A 15,761-nucleotide genomic window follows, 5' to 3' on the forward strand; every position below is an offset into this window, starting at 1 on the left:
TTCAATTTTCTGTGTACTTAACTTTCTCGTTGGGAGCAGATGGGAATCGAACACAGAACCGTTCGCTTATAAAGCGAACACCGTAACCAGTCAGCCACGGCCGCTGTGAATTTTGACTTAAACTTGAACTTTTCAATGATCAAAAAAGAAACCGAAATAAAGTTCAAAAAGATGCACGTTTTAGCATTAGCACTTGTCTATCGTAGATTGTTGATTTTTACAAATATCTATTTCTGATTCTGATGATTTAAACAAAACAGGTTCTGTATGGGGAAGGTCTTAACCCCACTACATCTGCATATAGACCAAATTTTTTTAAAGGAATTTTGAAGATCATCAAACATATCTTTTCCATTGTTGCAAGGTGTTAATTATTATTTAGTTCAACATTCAAATACGCATGCAAATAGTTCTGAAATCCTGTTTAAAATTTACGATTAATGTCAATCTGCAGTAGTATGATAGTCATATTTCAGATCGATTTCAATGTTGTTTGCCATAAAACAGTTCATTGCTCTCTCAAATATTGACCATAAAGTGGTTGAAAATTCTCTGGCTGAAGATGAGCATCTGAACCTGAATTCGATCGTATTCTCTTGTGCTCCGCCTTTGCCTGCTCGCCTAGCTATAATCGAGAATCACTGAGCCGACGATCGCACAGTCGGTGTTGGGACTCGATCAAGTCAACAAGTGTAGTTCAATCAGCAGTGACGATCAACCGCAATCAGTGTAAGCTTACCAGAGTGATCCTGCATCAGTTCAGGATGCTGCGCCAGGTTTTGCTTTGCCTGGTGGCCTTCACGGCACTGGCCACATGCCAGCGTGGCACCGAGGAGGTCCTCAAGTGGCAACAGGTCACCTATGACGTTCCGGAAAGCGGTTAGTACGAAGTTCCATTGTGTGTGTGTTTGAGAGATTGGGACAATGTGGCTTGAATACAAAATGTCCGTCCGTTTGCAGTTGCCGCCAAGACCGATGGTTACATTCCGATAAACAACATCCCGATGAGTGGCGTGCACTACAAGAACCGCGTGTTTGTTACGGTTCCTCGGCGTCGCTGGGGTATTCCGTCCACATTGAACGTGATCGACCTCGCGCCTCCATTCCCTATGCAGAACCCGGTGCTAAAGCCTTATCCCAATTTTGCTCTCAACGAACTTCGCGTGAGTATTGTACTGTCTAAACGCCGCTAGAACCAGTTTTCGTCTTAATCTGTTTTATTTAAGCGTCTCCTTTTTTCATTCTTTTATCTCGTGTCTTGATCTAGGATGATCTACAACCCGATGAGAACCGTCTGGTGACTGTTTACCGTCCGCGCGTTGATCGCTGCGATCGGCTGTGGTTCGTCGACACTGGCATGATGGAGATTCCTAGTGAGTTTTGAACTGTTACTGATTTTGTTATGTCACACCGATTGTGGTTGACCTATATTAAATCTCAGCTTTCGAGCACGGGATTTTCCGGGGCTTTACCCGCTGCCACGTACCTAGTGATAGTACGAGATTGATTTGTTCATTTCGTTTAGCTTTACTTTCACGTACTTTTGAAAGGTTTTCGAGGTTATCAACATTTTATTTAGATACGCTCAAGCTATTCTGTTTTTGTCCAAAAAGCAAGGCTGCGGAGTTAATGCTGGAAATCCCTCATTCTGGTTATTTTAATTATTTTTTAGCAATGATGCGTAACTTGGCGAGCGCGCGCGCGTCTCTTTTGCCGAGCGCGCGAAAGGTGTGAAAACCGGTTGAGGAACTCTTTTTTGGCTTATTTGCATAATGTATCGAGTGGATGTCACATCTCAACCGGTTTCACCGGCTCAATAACACCTAGAATGGCGAATGACTCACAAAAGTTGACCTTAAGTCAAGATTTTTTATGATACTCTTCTACTTGACAGAAGAAATTTGAACTTGGAGGACATTCGGATGAGCTCGAATAGTGCCACTCTGCTGTTATCACTAGTTCCAAAAACATTTATTTTCACTATCAGCATACATTTTTGTTCTCTTGATCTTAGCATCTTCGTAAATCTTAGTTATAGAGGCGTTCAATTGCTCTCGTAGCGATCAAGACTTGAGTTTCCAGTCAAGAATTTAACACATCAGCTCAATGTGGTCAACATTTTAACTTTGAAATATTTATCATTCTCTAAATTTTCACAGATAACTTCACCATTGTTCAGCGACCCTCGATTTGGGCGATTGACCTCAAGACGAACACCCCGATCCATCGCTATGAGATTCCCCAGAAGGACGTCGACAGCGGTTACGGTCTCACCTCGATCACGCTGGACGTAGATCCGAACGACTGCGAGAAGGTTTTCGTGTACATTTCGGACTTGCAGACGTACCGTATGATCGTGTACGATTACCAAAACCGGAAATCGTGGCGTTTCCTGCACAACTACTTCTTCCTCAACCCACTGGAGGGAGACTACGTCATCCAGGGCATTCCGTTCTCGTGGGACGATGGCATCTTTTCGATCGCGCTGAGCAACCCAGACCCAGTGACCAACTTCCGTACGGCCTACTTCCACGCTCTGTCCAGTAACTCCGAATTTACGGTGTCAACCGCGGTGTTGCGTAACGAAACGGCCGCCAAGCGCGGTTATCACGGCCAGGACTTCAAACTGCTGGGATATCGCGGCGCCAAGTCACAGTCCAGCATCCACGCGTTGGACCGAGAAACCGGCGTGGTCTTCTTTGCACTTGTACAACAGAATGCTGTGAGCTGCTGGGACAGTAAGAAACCGTTCGCTCCTCAGAACATGGCCCTGGTCTACAAAAACGATAACGACATTGTCTACCCGAATGACCTGGCGGTAAGTCCACCGTCGTAGAATCATTGATGATTAATTCCTAACTGCAACATCTCTTCTAATTAACAGATCGACAACGACGGTTACGTTTGGTTCATGTCGAACTCCATCATCAAGCTTTTGTACACCCGGCTGGACTTGAACGAGTTCAACTTCCACATTTGGCGCGCAAACATCAAGGAAGTCATCAAGGGTACCGTTTGTGATCCGGCGGTGAAGGCCAACGTCGATGCCGACCAGCGCTTCGGCGAGGGTGGAGATGGCGATCGGGTAACGTTCATCGAGCATAAGGACAAGTATGGTCCGGGAGGTGGCCCGTACGGGGGATGGGGTCAGGGCGAACAGATGCGCCCGGGGCGTAGACCTTAGTTTTACGATTATTGAGTGTGGCCAGAATTAGCGGCGTGTGTATACCGACAACAATAAAGTACTTTTAATTCATCGACTATAAAAATGTAAAAAATGATGCGTTTATTTGTGTGTTTCTTTACCTGTCCATCCTTTACTTAGCCTAGGATTATCTCACTGCTTTAAATAGCTGTTTACTTCTCAACAAACTGGTTCTGAGTTCAATGAACCGCAGGACAATCACTTTTTCATTGAATTTCATAAGCCAATTTTTCAAGTGCTACGAGCATTTAGGTATATATTTTTTAACATGTTTTTATACTGCCCCTGTTCGCATAAATGTCCCATATGCATTTTGGTCGATTTTGAGTTAGATGCTGGCACAACATGATTTCATAGTTTATTTCAAGATACACTAATAATATTTACCACTTTGCTCCAGAAAATTTAAAATTTACGGCAGGTTTGTTTGTCCCATCTGAAAAATGTTCAAATATGAGTCCCATCGTAAAAATGATCACTTTTTTCAATTCAATTCGGTTTTATTGGTGAATAATCAAGATACAATGAGTTATTTTGAAGTACATAACAGAGTTTTGGAGTTCCTTACAGCTGTGTGTTGCATCATAATCCATTTAGGAACAATTATTTCTTTAACTAAGGCACTAGCAAGAGTAAGAAAAAACTATTAAAAAAAACTTACAGAAATTGCAAAGGAAAGGGGATAGAGGAAGAGAAAGCTTATATCTAGATCACAGGTAATTTATCCTTTGTAGATGTGTTTGATCATCAGTTCCCCAAGGGCCAGGAATTGTTCTGCCTTGTTCCGGCAGCTCCGAAACCGCGTCATCATCTCCCCCGCGAGAGCAAAGAACTCCGGCAGGGTGAAGAGATCTTCCCCGGTGACTTCTTGCTGGGCCGTACTGCCGCTACCGGCAGCGACCACGCTGGCGAACGAACGCCCCCAACCAGGAGGGAACGCTGAGTTTTCGCTGGAACCGTACGCTGTCCAGCTGCAGGAACGGCTGCGCTCGTACTTCGCTGAGGAGGGTGGGACGCTTTCTTCTTCCTCTTTTCCTGCTCCTCGAGGTAGGCCTTGCGCGCGACGCATCCGCGGTAATTGCCGGTATGGTTGCCGTCACAGTTCGCGCACTTTACGCGCGGCTTGGTTTGTTCTGCCTTGTCCCCCAAGTCCGCTTTTCGTGGCAGTGCGCACGCCTCCGAGAGGTGTGACTCACCGCACTTCACGCAGCGGGGCCGGAGGTTGCAGTTCCGCGAGCCGTGGCCGAATTTCTGGCAACGGTGGCATTGCGCTACGTCCGTCGGGTTCTTGGTGTAAAACCGCCAGTTTACCCAAAACCGTCCAACGTCTTAGTCCGCCGCAGGTCTTGGAGCTTGACGGTGCCGCGGTCGAAGTACAACAGGTACAGTGTGTGTGTACCTGTTACCGTTGTCTTGCGCGAGAGCACTTTAATCTCCGCGGTTTTATTCCGGCGTCCGAAAGGTGACCCTTCAGGTCGGAGATCGGACGGTCTTGATAACCCTGTAAGACGACCTTAACAGGGGGCTTCTCGGGGTTGAATGTGTAGAAGTTGAAGTTGCTACGCTTCAATTCTTCAAACACCAGGTCGAAATTCTTTTGGTCAGTGTGATCACTTGCACTGCCGACTTACCGATTTTCAGACAATATCCGAGGCCTTCCAGCAACTCGTCAACATCGTCCGCTAACGTGTCCAAAACAAAAATTGGAGGTGGTCTACGTTCCGCTGGAGAGTTGTTCTTTTTTGACGTCGGCACTTTTTTCCGTGCACGACCATCGTCGTAGTCGTCGTCGTCGGTAGTGCTGCTACCGTCGGTGTTGTTATTTTCTTCGTCGTTGCTCAGCATCTGGAACTCGTTCCTGATGGGGATGTTGGCGGATGTTGATGTGCCACTGGTCGTGGCACCGGAAGTACCGGAACGGGTTCGCACTGGTGATCTTGGGACATATCCGGGATGTAGTAACTTTTTGTCGATGCCTTCTGCGTTCACGCTCCCCTGCGCGATGGCGGTCGACATGGCGTTGGTTTGTTTACCTTTTAGCACACGGCCGGTAGACGAACTTCGCGGGTTTTTCGAGGCCGCACTCGAACTGCCACGGCCACGGCCGGCCTTTGGCATGCTAGAGAAGCAAAACTCGCGGGTAACCACAATCAATTACGGCGAAAAAAATCGAAAAAACGATGGTACATGGAGGGAGCTGAAAAAATGATCACAAACCAGTCCCTCATGGAAATGTAATGTTCTGAACTCACCTTTAGGGCTTGCCGATATTATAATTTAAGGTTGCGTTTCAACTATTATGGCATTCTTAATCTTTTTCAATTGTTTGAAATGCACTCTAACGACGCAAAAGCTAGTTTTTTTTTTCAAATTCAAACAATATTTTTCTCGCTATTTTCAACTGGAAAATTTGTTTACAGTTGGAGGTTACCTTGGTAGCATGCTTCGATCGGGCTGGTTTGCGAACATTTTGATGGACTATAAGGTGAATGTTCACATACCAGGTCCCATCAAGCGCACTTTTTTAAATCAAAAGAAAAAATTAAGACAAACTTCAATACAAACATATCAAAAGCATATTTTTCAGGGAAATGCTTGTATGTTTGAAATTCGTGATAAACATTTTTTCAAACTTCGAAGCTCTTTTGCTCAACTTGCTCGAAATGCATATGGGACATTTATGCGATCATGGGCAGCTGTTGTTGACCCCAGCCCGCCCCCCCCCCACCCTTAGAATTGGGGCATAAAATATATTTTCATAAAACTGGATAATTTCAATGGAAATAGAAGTCTAATCAACTCAAAACAATCTAAAATGCTTTTTTGCAATTCCAACGTGAAACTAATTACTAACTACTTAACCTGTGCCGAAAAATTACACTTTTCAATATTGTTTTGATTTTGTCGGTGAATTGACTAAAACACATAGACAATTGACTTGAAATTTCAATCAAAGAGTGTTTTTCGGAATTGCAAAAAATGTTGACTTGATTTTTTCAGCACTCGTCCTTATTAGCCTACTCGATAAACCTCGTTGGATAAATGTACGACTCATGTTGAAAAAAAAAACTTCTTTTTGCAACTTGTTACATAAACTACTATTTTCTGCATTGATAATTATATTTATCTTGTTTTGGCTCCTATAAAAATATTTCGAACTTTAATAAAATTACAATGTTCAGCCCCGCCCAAAACTTTTTCTTTATCATAAAAATAATATTTTCGTTAATACTTAGAAATTTTGGAAAGTTATCTGCAATGCATTAGACACCTAACCTTTGAAAAATATTTTATTATTACCATATCATTTCCACATTTAAATTTTTCGGATTCAAATATTTAATTTAAAAATGGCACGAGAAAACAAAATTGGCCATTTCGTAAAAAGTCAAGAGTCATAGAGCAAAAATATTTCAATTCAATTCATTTTATTTACCGAAATAACAATTTTACAACTTGTGTGAATGACTGGTTCATAGAGATTTGGTGTTCCTTGCAACTATTTCCTTTTCAATAACCGCTTGGTAACAGAAGGTTCTTCGAATGCAATTAAACAAAAACTAGGGAAAATTTGGCCAAAAAACCTAGTGAGATCGAAACGTGGGGTTCCTTAAAACTAATATCACAGACGAGTGGTGGGGTTGAGTTCCGCTTCATTAAAGGGGAAGGATGGCTTCTATCAGTGGGTTGTCCGACATCTGGCAGCTGGTCCGGAACTTCTGGAACAAGCGATCGATAAACTGGTCGATCGTCTCCAGTTCGGCAAGCTGGTGGAGATCATCGGTGGGGTGCCACGGATCGAGGTTGTAGATCATCTTCAGCAATTTATTCTGCATCCTTTGAAGCTTTTTGCGGTGGGTAGCTGCGCAGGTTTTCCACGTTGGAGATCCGTACGTCAGGACTGCACGGAAAACGCACTTGTACAGCAACAGTTTGTTGTGGAGTTGTAATCGGGAGCGTCGGTTCACCAGCGAGTAGAGAGCCTTCGTCAGGTTTTTGCACTTTTTGAGCGTCTGGTCGATGTGCTTGTCGTAGCGAAGCCCGGTGTCTAGGGCAAGGCCTAGATACTTGGCCTCTTTGGACCAGTCCACCTCCAAGCCGCAGACTTTGACCTTGGAACTCGGGAGGTACTTGGGCGCTCTTCGGCGCGTAAAGAAGATGGCTTGCGTCTTGGAAGGGTTGATTTTGATCCTCCACTTTTGTTGGAACTCCTCCAGACGGTTCTGAGCAGCTTGTAGTTTGATTGTGACGATTTTCGGGTCGTTGTCTGTTGCAAAGAAGCCAGTATCGTCAGCAAAGAACGCATACGACACTCCGTCAATCATCAGTACATCAGCAGTGAAGATGTTGTACAGCGTTGGGCTTAGAACCGATCCTTGAGGCACGCCACACGGTATTCCGTGAATGGCCGACAGTGCACCGTTGACGTTTACTTGAAAACTTCTGCCCTTCAAGAAGGAGTGCAACATTTTGACAAGATACAGTGGGAAGTTGGCTACTACCAGTTTGTGGACAATAGCTTCCTGCCACACCGTGTCATAGGCTTTCTCTACGTCCAGCATCAGCATGCCCGTCGATTTCTTCGAGTCAAATCCTTTCTTGACTGCTTGCGCGATCCTCACGAGTTGGTGGTTCGTCGAATGCGCTCGTCTGAATCCAAATTGCTCGTCGGGGACGATGCGATTGTTGTCCAGGTGTCGGTTCATTCGTGCGAGTATTATCCGTTCCAGGACCTTACTGAGCGTACTCAGCAGACTTATGGGACGATAGTTTCCGGGTTGCGTGATGTCCTTATTCGGCTTTGGTACCGCTACCACCAATGCGTGTTTCCACGCAGCAGGAAAGTAGGACAGCTTCAGGCAGGCGTTGTAGATTTTTGTGAGGTAGATTAATCCTTTCCGCGGGAGGTGCTTCAGCGTAATGTTCCGCAGACCGTCTTGACCCGGGGCTTTCCTGTTTTTCAGCTTCCGGAAGATAGCTTTAATCTCGCTCGGCTTTGTGTATGTGGACCAGTCGTCGTTGCTTTCGTTCGCCTCTGTCACCACCGACATCGAACGCGCTACCTCGTCGTTCACTGAAGGGTCACCCGACAAGGTGTTGTCGTGTGCCTTCGCGAAACTTTCGGCGAGCACTCTAGCTTTCTCCGCGGGGGAGATGACCAGGCCATCGTCAATACGGAAAGGAGGATTGTGTTTAACTTTATTCCGCAAGAGCTTGGAAATTTTCCAGAACTTTTTGTGGCCATTGGCGATATCGCGGACCGTATCGCCGAAGTTCTTGTACTTCAATTTGCTGCACTCTTTTTGGATTCGTTGGTTCAGCGTTTCGACGATCAGGCCCAGCACAGGATCTCGCGATCGGATGAACTGCCGTCGACGGGTGTTTCGCAGTGTAATCAGCAGCCGCACTCCATCTGGTAGAACCACTTTCTGCGGATTGTACTCCGCCCAAGGGACTGCAACGTCCTCAGCTTCCAGTACTGCAGACGTGAATCGGCGAACAGAAGCGTCGATCTCGGCTGTTGTCTGGATGTTGTTCAGCGACTCTACGGTTACGTCCAGCTTTCCGCCAACTTCCCGCTGGAATCGGGCCCAGTCCGCTCGGTCGTAGCAGCGAACTCGTTTAGCTTGTGACTCCGCCTGGATGTTGCAGTCGATCTCAAACGTCACGGGAAGGTGATCTGATGAAAGCTCTTGATGTACTTTAGGAACTGACATGTTGACCCGGTTGTTCGACAGGACCAGATCGATGACCGAAGGGCGTGCGCGACCACGCGGGACGTACGTCGGCGTAGTGGGTGCATGAATGAAAAAGTCAGAAGAACGAAACAGATTCATCAAAATGTTACCAGTCTGGTTTGCCCGCGTACAATTCCACATCCTGTGGCGAGAGTTGAGATCTCCCACGATGAAGTAAGCTCCACTTTGCCTCGTCAGGGTTCCGATGTCACGCTTGAAGTTGACTCGATCTTCTTTGCTGCGTCCTCCCGGGAAGTAAGCAGCAATTATGTTGATTGGAACGTCATCTGTTTGAACCCGAACGCCAACAGCTTCAATCACCTTCGTCCGTAGATCGTCCATCGGCTTGAAGTCAATTCCCTTTTGATCAGAACAGCAACTCCGCCTCCTCTTTCTGCAATTTCTGATGATCGATCCAGTCGTACAACTGAGTAACCATCGATGAAGAACGAAACATTTACCTGCAGCCACGTTTCAGTAAGGACGGCAACATCAATTTTCTGCGACACAATGAACTCAGAGAGCTCAAGTGCCTTATTCGGAACGGATCGTCCGTTCCAGTTCAAAACTTTGAGTTTATTCAAGCTAGTGAACGTAAATGTACTTCACCATAAGCTCGTGTAGAGCGAAGAACTGTTCCTCTCTTGTCACACACTTGCTGAGCCGAGCGTACATTTCCCTCGCCAAGCCCAAGAACTCGGTTACTGTGAACAAATCATCCTGAGAACCGTCTTTTTGTTCCGCCGATCCGCGAGCTCCAGTGCTCGGACCAGCAGCAATGTTTGCGAAGGACAGTCCGGGTGCCACCACGTTAGAGGTGAACTTCCGTGGCGAAGGCGTCGCCTTCTCTGCTTGCGGTGCTGTTTTGCGAGGTTTTTTCTTCTCCTGGTGCTTGAGGTAGTCCTTGCGAGCGGTGCAGTCCTTGAAGTTGGCCGTGTGGTTGAGGTTACAGTTGGCACATTTTATCTTCTGCCGGACGTCATCCGGGGCTTTCTCCAGCTCGGCCTTCGTTGGGAGCTGACATTCGTTCGATCCGTGCTTCTGCCCACACTTGACACAGCGAGGTGTCATGTTGCAATACCGGCTGCCATGACCAAATCCTTGGCAACGGAAACATTGCATCACGTCAGTTTTGTTTCGAGTGAAAAAACGCCACCAGACCACGACGTTGCAGATGGTTTTCACCTCGCGGAGCTGCGTCAACTTCACCGAACCTTTCAAAAAGTTGAGAAGATAGAGTGCACGATTCCCACCTTCCGATTTCGACAGCACTTTGACTTCCCGCGGGAAAATGTCGTTCTTTTCTAGTTCTTCGATCAGATCATCAACCTCGAACACGGAGAGACCCGAAAGGACGATCTTCACTAGGGCGTCCTCCGGCTTGGCATGGGTGAAGAACTCCGCGTTCAACTGCACCAGCTCAGCGGTAATTTTCTCGAAAAGTTCCGCGCACTTCACCTTGATCTGGACCGCCTTCTCAAAGTTACGTAGGCTGTAGCTGCCGCCGCCACCTCCGAGGCGTGAAATCAGTTTGTTAATTTCGATTGCCGTCTTGTTTCGCACTGTTATTGGGGGGCAGCGAGCCTTCACCGTTTTCTTGACGCGGATGTCAACAACTCCCGCGATGCTGTCACCGCTGATACTGCTGGACGAATCGTCCTCCATCGACTGCAAAGCGTCAAACCCGTTGGCAAGTGGGATTGGCTGTGTGGACGCACCAGCCCAGGTATTTCCGTTTCTCGTGCTAGACAAATCCGAGTAGGATGCCCTACGCCGGAGTGAATAGCCGTGACCCGCAGCTGCGAGTTTTTTCACTTCGGTGTCCAAAGTGGGGTTAGTTTTCAGTTTCGGACCGTAGTCTCGTCGATCGAACGTGTGCTGCGTCGTTTTTTTCACCCCCGGGACGCCGTCCGGCGGGGCCTTTGACTTATTTTTTCCCATATTCGGCAGGGAAACCGCGCGAGATTACGACCCGCGATTTACGGTCGAAAACGATTTTGAAAGTAAACAAGCCCGAGAGCGATTTTTTCCACGATGTTGACTAGTTGGTAGCTGTCAACGAACTGAGAGCAAAAATATATTTTCATTTCATTTCATTTCATTTATTGGATTGTTTTGGCAAAAACATCAGTGCAGTAATAATCCTAAGCTGAGCTATGGGGTTCCTTTAAACAGCTGACTAATTCAAACGGTGTTAGAGTTTACTAGTACACGAGAAAAAAATTGAGCAGGGGAAGGAAAAAAGTTACAAAATAACCTTCGAAATTGCTCATAGATAGGGGATAGTTAGAAGAAAGGAGGTATTTCTTATTCTAATATCACATCAAGCAAAAATATATTTAAACTTCAATATGTTGAAGAAATAAGAAGAATGACGATAATATTTAGTTTTCCTACAATGTTTAATGTTTTGGTGTGTTTGAAATCATTATAAAATATGTTTTGTGAAATATTGTAATTGAGGTGCACTAATACGCATAAAGTTTTTTTTTGTAAAAAAGATTTTAATGCAAGCTTAGGCCGTTGCACATATTTTTTAAAGTTTTGGCTGGTACAAATTTTAATTAAAGATTTTGTAAACACACCCAATGTCTTCAATCAAATTTGATGTGAAAAAAGCGAAAAAAAAGTTTGCTCGCGCCTTCCGATCGGCAATGATATAAGAATTACGCGATGTAGTTGAAATGTTCACGGGTGATACAATTGAGAAACGGACAGATACCTAACAGATGGGATTGTTTTTAAAATACAATGATTTAAAAAGCTTAAGGCATAACTGCAACTATCTCTCCATCTAGTTATCTTCGCAACTAAGCCAAGACATCCACCCACAACTCTTTTGCTGAGCTTATTTGCTGGATCGATTAATAGACCCTCGATCAGTTCTCAGTTCCTATCGCCCAACTTAATCGAATCGAGTGATCGTATGACGACTGGCGCAAATTAAAGCTCAATTGCTGCAGTCCTTATATTTAAGCGCAACGGGCAATGCAACTATTAGTGCCGCTGTGACCGGCTTCCTGGGAGGTGAGTGTAATTTGTAAGGTCGCATTGAAGGAAGAAAGGTGATTGAATTTATTTTTTATTCTGATAAACCAGATTTTGAAAAGCACCAACGAAAGTTTTGGGTAGTGATTTTCCGAAACACCGGAAAAGATGTGTACAAAAAGTGAATCCTCGTTTCCAAGGTCATTTTTTCTAAAGGCACGTGTGACTGTGTACGTCCACAAGGAACAAACCGCAATTCATACGTTTTAATGGAAAGCGTTGTAGTGTCCATTCCATATAAGACGAATTCATTTAATTTTACGCGCTAGAACCAAGTGAACTGTGTGCATCAAGGAAGAAGATTTGAGAGTGGCTGGTCAAACCAGAAAACCTTTTTATTGGTACAAAAAGTAGAATTAAGAGTCAGAATACGAAACCTGCGGGAGTTGTTGAGAGTTGAACGAGCGATTATCAAATAGTGTTTTGCACACTTCCTTTTGCCAACAGAGCCGAGGTGATAGCTGAAGGGTGTGCTGTGTATCAAACATACAAGTTTGTTTGTTTTATGAGTTATAAATATGAACCGATCGGTCAGTCTAATGAGCACTGAAAGTGAAAATCAGGATGTATTTTTTCTCGAACAAATCTTCTTTTAGCTCTTCTGCCTAAGGAAGGGAAAAGGATTTGGAAGAAGTTTTTATGCTGCTTCTTTTTAAGGAAATTAAGGAAACTTTCCTCGGGATGCATGCCCACATAAATTTCGTATTAAGTTGAACGGTTGTCATGAAGGTACAACGTCTAGGATACGCCCTAAGCTAGCGTTACGATCATAATAAAAGGAGATGTTGTGAATATATTTCCTTTGTACCTTTTTTTATAATATGAGGGGTAGAATTTGTACCGCTACGAGTAATATAATCGCTTTGTTTCAGAAATATCAATCTAAAACCATGAAGACAACAGTAGTTTTTCTTGGCCTAGTAACGATTTTTCTACAAAACGTTCTTTGCACCGATTTTCAAAAAGTATATCAATGGAAACAACTTGCGCATCGGAAACAGGAAGATACTGGTATTTTCAAACTAATGTTAAAAGCTTACATGAAACCTTTAACACGACTCCTTACCCCAGCCAGCAGCAATATCGTATTCCGAGAGCAAATCCTGCCACAACAATCTTCCTTCAATGAGACCTTCGACAGCTACAATAACATCCCGATGGGAGTCACCCATCACAAGGGTCGCTTGTTCATCACGATTCCCCGAAGACGACCGGGAGTTCCAGCCACGTTAAACGTTATCCACATGGAAAAGGTGGCGAAAGATGAGCAAAGCCCTCCGTTAGACGCATACCCCGATTACATCATCAACCAGTTGCATGTACTTTGTTGGTAAGGGTTGGGAGGTGTGAAGTATCATAACGATTGATTATTTTCAGAATGATTACAAGGCCGATCTTAAGCGAATCGTGTCCGTATACCGCTCCAAGGTAGACGCCTGCGACAGGTTGTGGTTTGTCGATACAGGCATGCTAGAATACCCGGACAATCCGATCCAAGTTCAACGACCTCAGCTGTGGATTATCGACCTGTCCAGGGATCGTAAAGTGCGGACCTTCGAGATACCTGAGTCGATTGTTCAACAGGGAGTGGGGATGGCCAGTCTTGTCGTAGATGTGGAGATCGAAAGCTGTGATAAAGCATTTGCTTACATCCCCGATTTGGTTCAGGGAGCCATCTACGTGTACAGTTTCGAGAAGAACCGAATGTGGTCGTTCAACCATAGCTCGTTCAGTCATAATCCAGAACGCGCCAACTTCTTCGTAGCCGGTCAGCGTTTTCAATGGGACGACGGGATTTTCTCCATAACCTTGGGAAAACGTAACACAACCTGGAGACCCGTTTACTACCACCCCATGGTTAGCACGTCGGAGTTTACGACTTCGACGGCGACCTTGCAAAACGAAACACTGGCCAACGCAGGGGGCTATGAAAGCCATTTCCAAAGTCTGGGAGAACGCGGACCGAACACCCAATCCACCATGCATCACCACGACCCGGAAACGGACGTCATCTTCTACGCTGAAGTGAACCGGAACGCCATCGGATGCTGGAATACACAGGTAAGACTTTTTGATTACCAAGTACAACCCAGGGAATTCCCTTTGCTAAACCGATCCATCAAACAGAACAACTTCACGACCGAGAACCATGACATCATACAGCTGGACCACAAAGGACTGATCTATCCAACCGATTTGAACGTGAGTAGCGACGCCCCCTCCGTTGAACAGGGCAGATAATTAGGGTTTTCTTTATCTGCGTTAAACAGGCGGACGTTAACGGGACTATCTGGGTGCTGGCGAACAATCTACCCACGTGGATCTACTCACGACTCGATGTGAATCAATTTAACTTTCACGTATGGCGTCAAACGCCCCGGAAGGCGATCGCGGGCACCAAATGTGATTTGTACTAGTTGTGGTGACTTGGGCACAGTGAGCATTGTGATAACACTAGAGGGACTTTACAATTGGCTTTATTCAAAAACAAATTTTATAACTATGTACTTCTCATACAATTAAATTTGAATGCAATTTCATAAAACCAAATCAATATGATAAGTTTCTATTATATCATCTAAACATAAGATTGAGTTGAGAAAAGCCTTGAGAAAAAATTGTCCTGATGTTTAAACTTAAGCCCGCTTAAGACTCGCGTCAACAAGGTATAAGAGGAGTTTCGTGAAGTTGGCATTTGAAACAAGAGGACTGGACAGCAATGGCAATGTTGATGTCCTGAGATGTTGATTCTTCATACACGGAAAAAAATGAGTTCCCAAAATCGGCCATAAACAAAGTGTTCAAACGTTTTTGAAAAACGTACCATGCAATCTGATCATTTTGTTCGTGATTCCAAATTTCATGAACACTCGTTCACTATTTTGCGAACTGATTTTTCTCCGTGTAAGTAAATGATGAGTTAGAAGTAATGAGGATTACGCTGGATTAGAGAATATAGTATTCTACGACTCCGGGATTCGTGGTGTAGGGGTAAGCGATTTTGAGTGTTCTACGAAATTTGTAGGGGAGTTTGGGGTAATATGGACAGGGGGGGTAATTTGGACACCCCTTAAAAAATCACGTTTTCTTCGGATATAAAGTGAAAACGGCAATTTAAGTGATGAGGTTAGTACTAGTAATGGCCTAGGAGTAAGGACAAACCAAAAAAGTTGAAATAGGTTAAGTAGTTTTGGTGTAATATGTAAAAGTTTCCAAAGGCCGGTTGGCACTACCTTAAATTCTAATATTTGAAGGTTAGGAAATAAGGTTTGGCAGGGGTTATATGGCAAAAAAGGGGACATTTTATGTTTAAGGGGGTTGCTTGGACGATGTCTGAGATATGTACGTATAAAAATTGTGCATTTTATCCATTTTTATCATCAAAAATTGCAATTTATGATAGAATATGCTATGGGGGTAATTTGGACATGGCTTGTGGGGTAATTTGGACATACCTGAAAGTCTACCTGTCAGGCAACAAAAAAGTTACTTTCATGGTTGGATGAGTTTTTAAAGCGATTTAGATAAATTTAGAGGGATTTAATATGTAAAAACAATCAAAAAGGAATGTGAGCAATGAGAACTTTCACAAAACCCCTATTTTTTGAATTTAGATAAAATTATTCCAATTTTCGATTTGATGAAAATCTGATTACAGTACATTTGGCGTTCAACAAAACTCTAATGTTGATTGCTTTTAATTAATTTCTTTGAAATTTCTAATTTCTATGCTGGTTTACAATAATATTTAAATTTGAAGGGCTGCATTA

General features: G+C 44.4%; 1 protein-coding gene across 1 annotated transcript; it reads left to right on the forward strand.

Annotated features, from left to right (window-relative positions):
• Positions 1-645: 645 nt before the first annotated feature.
• LOC6033718 lies at positions 646-14,545 on the forward strand. The gene is made up of 12 exons (XM_038262553.1): positions 646-879; positions 961-1,163; positions 1,268-1,373; positions 2,160-2,818; positions 2,885-3,183; positions 10,252-10,369; positions 10,523-10,669; positions 12,864-13,002; positions 13,063-13,310; positions 13,369-14,052; positions 14,119-14,193; positions 14,262-14,545. Exons 1-12 carry the CDS (start codon positions 765-767, stop codon positions 14,406-14,408), a joined length of 2,940 nt encoding a protein of 979 aa, XP_038118481.1. The 5' UTR covers positions 646-764; the 3' UTR covers positions 14,409-14,545.
• Positions 14,546-15,761: the final 1,216 nt, after the last annotated feature.

The sequence above is a fragment of the Culex quinquefasciatus genome, chromosome 1 (assembly GCF_015732765.1).
Source record: "Culex quinquefasciatus strain JHB chromosome 1, VPISU_Cqui_1.0_pri_paternal, whole genome shotgun sequence".
NCBI classification, from domain to species: Eukaryota; Metazoa; Arthropoda; class Insecta; order Diptera; family Culicidae; genus Culex; species Culex quinquefasciatus.